This window comes from Octopus bimaculoides, chromosome 4 (assembly GCF_001194135.2).
Source record: "Octopus bimaculoides isolate UCB-OBI-ISO-001 chromosome 4, ASM119413v2, whole genome shotgun sequence".
Classification (NCBI taxonomy): Eukaryota; Metazoa; Mollusca; class Cephalopoda; order Octopoda; family Octopodidae; genus Octopus; species Octopus bimaculoides.
In genome coordinates, this window is record NC_068984.1 from 133954270 (window position 1) to 133962068 (window position 7799).

Consider the following 7799-nt stretch of genomic DNA (forward strand, 5'->3'; position numbering starts at 1 on the left):
ATAACGGCCATAACTCCCATGAAAATTCATATATTTTTGATGTTGATGAAATTTTAACCCGAACATAACAGATGAGCATTATTTAGAAAATGATGTCACACGTTATCGAGGCTACCATTCTTTCTGGATGTGCAAAAGGGGATGACGTCTTTATTCCAAGAATTCGTCTTACTCCATCAGGAGCAGACATTCCTTTTACATTCAGAAGACTACAATTCCCCCTTCGTGTGACTTTTGCCATGTCCATAAACAAATATCAGGGTCAAACACTGTCTGTAGCTGGTCTTCTCTTGGAAGAGCCCTGCTTCTCACATGGACAACTGTATGTTGGCTACTCAAGCGTGGGCAGCAAAAAAAAACTTATTTGTACATGCTCCACAAGGGAAAACAAGGAACATAGTTTACAACGAGGTGTTATAATCACAACAGCAAGAAAGTATGTACATGATCACCTTCTTTTACGAAACTTCATTGACTTTCATATATTTATATTGATATACATATATATACGTATGTTTGGGTGCGTGGCGTGTGTGTATATACATCTCTATATATAAAGATGATGCGTAGTCTAGACGGCGTTTTTAGATTTCATTATTCTCTTTAACCCGGGCAACGCCGGGTATTTCTGCTAGTACAAAATAAAGACTTATACCAAATCTATCTTCTGGTTACTTAATCAATTATTATTATTATTATTATTATTATTATTATTATTATTATTATTATTATTATTATTTATATATATATATATATATATATATATATATATATGTATGTATGTATGATGATGATGATGATGATATATACACACATAATATATCAATATGTATATAAATAGAAAAAAGAAAATGTAACAAGTGCAAATCATCATTGCTAATAGTGAACTTCCAGAAACCAATTAATGATTACTTAATTAAATGACTGATTATTTAATCAAGTGGTAATTAACCTGATGTTTATGTGTTTAATTGGCGCATTATCTTCGCTATCTTCCCAAAGTTCAACAAAATATCAATTTATCAAAATATATATATATAGACACACATATACACATACATACACATACATACATATGCATATACATACGTATAGGTGCAGGCGTGGCTGTATCGTAAGAAGTTTGCTTCTGAACCACATGGTTCCAGGTTCAGTCCCACAACATGACACCTAGGCCAAGTGTGTTCCACTATAACCTCAGCTTGACCAAAGCCTTATGAGTGGATTTGGTAGATGGAAACTGAAAGAAGCTCATTGTATATTTCATATATATATGTGTGTGTGTGTGTGTGTGCCTTTGTGTCTGTGTTTCTCAGCTACAATCACTCGATAACTGGTGTTGGTATGCTTACAACCCTGTAACTTCGCAGTTTGGCAAAAGAGACTGATAGAATATGCACCAGGCTTAAAAAAATTTGTACTGAGGGTGGATTTAAGGGACTAAAAATTCTCCAAGGTGGCGCCCCAGCATGGCTGCAGTTTGATGACAAAGACAAATAAAAGATATAAAGCAAAAGATAAATTCGATTAAAAATAGTTTTAATGATTTAATTTGGACTTTTCAGATAATTAAACCATTTTTACATATTTATTAGATTGGAGCCTGGTGTTGCCATCCGGTTTCACCAGTCCTCAGTCAAATCGTCCAACCCATGCTAGCATGGAAAGCGGACGTTAAACGATGATGATGATGATGATGATGATCAATTGCGACATAGATATGACTGTGCTGTTTAGAAGCTCACTTTGAAACGGCATAGAATATGTAGAACTACATTATGAACTGTGTCCCTTCAATAGATAATGTAGTCCTACAGAGCCCTAAAAAAAGTGGAATGTCTACAACTGGAATGCCTTTCATCATGGGTATACTCAGCTGGAGCTAATTTAGGGCTAAACACCTGGGACTCCATCAGTTAAAATGATGAGGGTTCTAGTCTACTCAGCTGGCAAAAATGAGTAATCCTGTGATGGACAGGTATCTCGTCCAGGTGGGGAATATAGATGTCATGGAAACCAGCTGTATGAGTCTATATGTCTCGGGAAGGGACTTTACTTTACTTTTTTGCTGGTTTCTACAAAAAAAGAGAAAATACTTTTACCTCTTTCAACACTGGCCCACCCGAGATCATCTCTGATTCTCTGATACAACCTTCCTGTTTTAAAGTGTCTAAGTTAAAACCTTCCGTCAATATTCCATGTTGATTTATGTTCCAAAGGATGAAGGGATGACAGGCAAAGTTGACCTCGGTGGAATTTGAACTCAGAACGTAAAGACAGACGAAATACCGCTAAGCATTTCACCCGGCGTGCTAACGTTTCTGCCAGCTCAGCACCTTTTCCTTATTAAATATTATCAACACAATTACAAGGTTCAAACAGAGTAATTATAATCACTCTATTTAGTATTATAATAATTATAAACGGGGGCACCAGTTTTCATTTCTGTTTTATGTAGTGTTTTTGGTACCGAAAGACTTTCAAACTTCGTATACTTATCTATTTTGTGTTATAGAACAGAAAAAAATTTTTGTATTCGGATTTATTTCATGTAAAAAATTGTCTTATTTCGATAATTTCAACCAATCACTGACAAGTATTCAGCTGTTTATACTTACTCCTTTGGCACTTTAAGCGGTGTAAAGCGTATTTAATCTCCATTACTTCTGACATTTTGCAGAAGCAACACACGTGTATTCGTTTTCCCTAACCCTAACCCTAACCCTAACCGACTTGCTCCTTCCCTCAAAAACCATGCCTTGTGCCTATAATAGAAAGGTTTATTAGCTACTGCCAATATGCTTCAGCCATTTTTTGACAAGGAAATAATAATTTTATCACCGCCGAGAATCGTTTGTTTACGTAGTCAGCAGTTAATTTTTACGGCTGAATGGACGTCAGTCATTGGTTGAAATTACAGAAATACGACAACTTTAACATGAAATAACTTGCGATGTACGTTTTTTTGTTAAGAAGACTAAGAGAAAAAGATGTTTTATATGACACATTCTATCAGTGTCCCAAGTTTCAAAGTGTTTCGTTAAGAAAATACTGGTGCCCCCGTTTTGAACAAGATCCATAATTATAATACTACTTTCATAGATTTGTGAAAAGATTTGTGACTTGCTCCCCCCACCCCAAGTCACTCTGTACACCATACACACACGTATACATACACACACATCACACACATGCACACATACATTCATACATACATTCCAGAATTCCAGATGACACCATAAAAAAAGGGTTCAATTGATAAACAGCTTAATTTTTTTTTTTACTTTTATTTCAGTTGCGAGTCACTCACACAGTAATACTAATAATAACAATAATAAATGTACCCTTTTAAAGCCTAGCCAGGCTCATGGGTCCGGTTCCACGGTTTCAATGGCGTATGTGTTCCCCAGCTGGACGGGACGCCAGTCCATCGCAGCGTTACTCATTTTTGCTTGCTGAGTGGACTGGAGCAACGTGAAATGAAGTGTTTTGCTCAAGAACACAACGCGTCGCCCGGTCCAGGAATCGAAACCACAATCTTACGATCATGATGCCGACACCCTAACCACTAAGCCATGTGCCTCCACTTCCTACGCTACTACAACGATGATAATAACAATGACGATGATGATGATGATGGTGGTGGTGGTGGTGATGGTGGTGATGACAATGATGATGGTAGTGGTGTTGGAGTAATGATAATGGTGGTGATGATGATGGTGGTGGTGATGATGATGACAATGATGGTGATGATGGTGGTGGTGGTGGTGATGACGATGATGATGGCAGTGATGACGATGATGATGGTGATGATGTTGATGATAATGATTGGTTGGCCTGTGGCTACAGTAGAAGACACTTGCCCAAGGTGCTACACAGGACTGAACCTGGAACCATGTGGTTGGGAAGCAAGCTTCTTACCACACAGCCATAAAAGTGTAGTACAGCAGTTTAGAATTTTTCAAAAGTATAGTAAGTAAGGAAAGAAAGGTGGTTTTACGTTCCAAGCAAAGCTCTTCTTCAGAAACAGGAAAGTCAAATAGAAAAGGAAAACAGATGTGAAAAAATTGCCAACAATTCACATGTGGTTACATTTGTGTATGTATGTTATACAACAGGCTTCCACACAGTCTCCATCTATCAAATTCACTCATGAGGTATTGGTCATCCCTGAACTATATACACTTGCCCAATGTATGTTATCAAATATACCAAGAAAATGTTATTAAAATTACAGTGAAAATATAATTATAAATACGAAAGTAAGAAGTAAAAATGAAAACTGACCTCAGTGTTACCATTCCAGTTTCAGACATTTTCATTAACTAATTAATTTACTGATCACTACCTAGTTCACATATGTGTTAATTTAACCAATTAGAGACTGTTAATTTGGACAACCTAATTTTATATGAAAGCAATGAAAAGAATCTACTTTTCTTGCTTTCTTCATTTGATGTCATCCAATCGACTGTGGAAAGTCTGTCTTTAATCCTGATATTTTTAATCTGGCAGAAAATGTGCATCATGTGGTCTTTTGTTTTCTTGTTTTTTTTTTTTGTGTCCGCATTTCATTCTCTTTAGATAGCAGTTAACTTCTACTTTGATCTGGTCTTGATAGAATTTCTACCATATATGCTTATCTGACATTTTTTCATACAAAGGCCGTTTATCTGTTCGTACACTTCTAACTTAACATACTGAAAATATAATACTTTATAAACAATAAAAAATGAAAATATCTATCTACATTTTCCATATAATTTCTACAACACAATTTATGTAATTCACTTATTGAAACTGATTCATGTAAACTATTGCAAATTCATATCTAAAATATTCCATATTTGTATTCTATGTTTAATCATAGTGCACTTTGAAGGAGATTTGGCTGCTATTTCAAGCACGTCAAGAGACCATGTAAAATCTCCTTCACTAGCTTGTCAAATGACCATTTTTTGACAAATGTATTTAACCTCCACTTCCAAAAAAAAAAAAAAAATGAATATAATTTTGATTTCTTATATTGTATGAAGGTCTCAAACTTAGAAGAAATATGTTTTATTCAGTTATCTAATATCATTCGAGATGTTTTGCAGCTTCATGAGAAGCCTGGTGAATGTACCATCATATTGATCTTGAATCTCCTTATTTGTAGACCAAGTTTCAGTTCTACAGAGAATAATGCCCTCTTCATATGCCTGAAAGAAGACAAGCCTTTTTGACTTAGAAAGTTTGATAACCAGGCGTTTTGAAGATTGTTAATGGCATTCTAGGCTTGTCTCTTGCATGTCAGAAAGTTATTCTTACATTCGGTAACAAGACCCAAGGTATTGACTAAATTTTTAGAGTTGTGGACCATCATTGGAAGAAATTGGCATGCAACTTTCATTTTCACAAGTGATTTATGGACACATTCCATCCATCTCAACTATTATTAATCAAAGCAGACGAGGCTTTTCCTAGCCACAGCGACCATGTGGAGCAACAAGCTTTATCAGATGTTATATTCCACACCCTAATAGAGAACAAAACCCACTCAAGTACATTGATATTATTAGCAAGGACACAACATAAAATTGAGGATGTGCTATGGTTAATGGCTAACAGAGATTTCTGATGCAATATTGTGAAATGCAGCTCAATTGCTACCACTTAAAAAAGAAGAATATTGTTGTTTGTAGTAATAAGCTGGTGTCAGCATAATGGGCATGCTACACTAATATTTCACTCTTGATGATTTCTATTGATTCCCAGGCAGTGTTTATGATTTTAGTTCCGTTGATACTGATGGATTGGTTGATCCTGTCAAAGGTATCAAAACCATAGCGATATCTGTTTTGGCAGCTGATAAAGGGAAAATATATTTGATATTCTTGTTAATTAATTTTTTATGTCTTAGGGTATTGCTATTCGGAGTTGTCCTACATCCTCATAAAGTTGAAAGTGTTTGTGGTTTCATGGTTTATGGTCAAAACGGTAGAGGAGTAGGGGCCGAAACCGGACGTGGTTCCTCCTGATGATGTCTTGAGCTAACTGGATCCTAATCCACCGAGGGAAGGTATGCCAGAAGAAAGTAATTCAACAACGCGGGTTGATGAACCGTAAGACGTGTGGCCAGAACCTCCTGGAAAATAACCATAGCGAGGGACATTCCACAGTTGAATTAGAACAGTCACAAACAGTGAAAGAAGATATGCACCCAACACCAGAGCTGAAGACACCTCCGAAAGGAGGGGCCCCGCCATGTCAAAACTGTAGAGGAGTAGGGGCTGAAACCGGACGTGGTTCCTCCTGATGATGTCTTGAGCTAACTGGATCCTATAAAGGAGCTGTTGTGGTAGCAGACCACGAAACATGGTTGAAATTCCTTCCTGTAGATAATCTTAATAAGCTTTGAGATCAGATAATGGTATCTTGTTCTGGGAGGTTCTGTGGCAAACATGTTACTATTAGTGATTTCATCAAACATGTAGGAACGAAAGTCAAAACCCACAAATTGGATTCCAAATGTTAAGAGAAATAATTGAGTACTGAGAGTTACATAATTTGACATTACCATTTCAGAGACATACCATCCTGGAAATGAACTTTATATTACATGTTACCATTTAGACAGTCATATAGATAGATAGATAGATAGACAGACAGACAGACGTAGATAGATAGTTAGAAAGATAGACAGGCAGATAGACAAACAGAAGGCCGTGAGCTGGCAGAAACATTAGCACGCCGGGCGAAATGCTTAGCGGTATTTCGACTACCACTACGTTCTGAGTTCAAATTCTGCCGAGGTCGACTTTGCCTTTCATCCTTTTGGGGTCGATAAATTAAGTGTCAGTTACGCACTGGGGTCGATGTAATTGACTTAATCCCTTTGTCTGTCCTTGTTTGTCCCCTCTATGTTTAGCCCCTTGTGGGCAATAAAGAAATAAGATAGACAAACAGATAGATAGATAGATAGAGATAGATAGATAGATAGATAGATAGAGAGAGAGAGAGAGAAAGTGAGGATTGTTATAAACTGATATATATCTTCACTTTTGTGTTAGTGCTGATATAGACAAATAGGTTCGAAGCTTCTCAATACCAACTCACTCTCGATGTGCTATGTTTTTGAACAAAACATCTCAACCATGCCTGAACCGACTGTCGGTTGCCAATATTTTAAGCGTTCCGTCATTGCTCTATTGCCAATTATGTGAGCAAAGACGATGTAGTGTCTTGCCTACTGAAATGATTGCAGGTTGGGAAAGATTGTAGTGGGGTGGGGTGGAGAAACAATGCTGTAATCATGTAATCACACAATTTGTTCACAAATAATATTTAAAGAACGTGATTTAATATGGATAATTAAGATAAAGTGTTTTGTATATAACATGTCCTACGTAGATTGACATATGTAGAGTAATAAAAAATTGTATATATTATTGTATTTGCAACAAGCGCGCGAGCGCGTACGTATGTGTGTGTGGGAGAGAGAGAGAAAGAGAGTATTTTGCCAACTGCCAAAAAAAAAAAAAGAAATGGAAAACATACTCCCCCTCATTCTGTTGACGATGTCTTTAACACAACAGTAACATCAGTAAGAAAAGCGTCATCATCAACAGCAGTACCAACAGCCGCAAAACCAAACATTTTGTATTTTGGAAGTTATTTCGTGTTAAAGTTGTCGTATTTGGGTAATTTTAACCAACCCGAAAGGACGAAAGGCAACTTCGACGGAATTTGAGCTGAAATCGTTCAAAATGCCACTGCTTGCTCGGCGTGCAGGCGATCCAGCCAGCTCGCTGTTTTAG

General features: G+C 36.8%; 1 protein-coding gene across 2 annotated transcripts in view; it reads right to left on the reverse strand.

Moving 5' to 3' along the window:
* Positions 1-7799, reverse strand: part of LOC106880157 (proton-coupled zinc antiporter SLC30A2) — a 57277-nt gene that overhangs the window by 43971 nt on the left and 5507 nt on the right. Inside the window, exon 1 of one of the 2 annotated variants that reach the window (XM_014929995.2) lies at positions 4288-4481. The exons of the other annotated variant lie outside the window; for it this stretch is intronic. Within the exon in view, the coding sequence (XP_014785481.1) occupies positions 4288-4322 (35 nt within the window). The 5' untranslated portion in view covers positions 4323-4481. Of the gene's footprint in view, positions 1-4287; positions 4482-7799 lie in introns of those variants that run through there. 2 annotated transcript variants of the gene reach the window in all.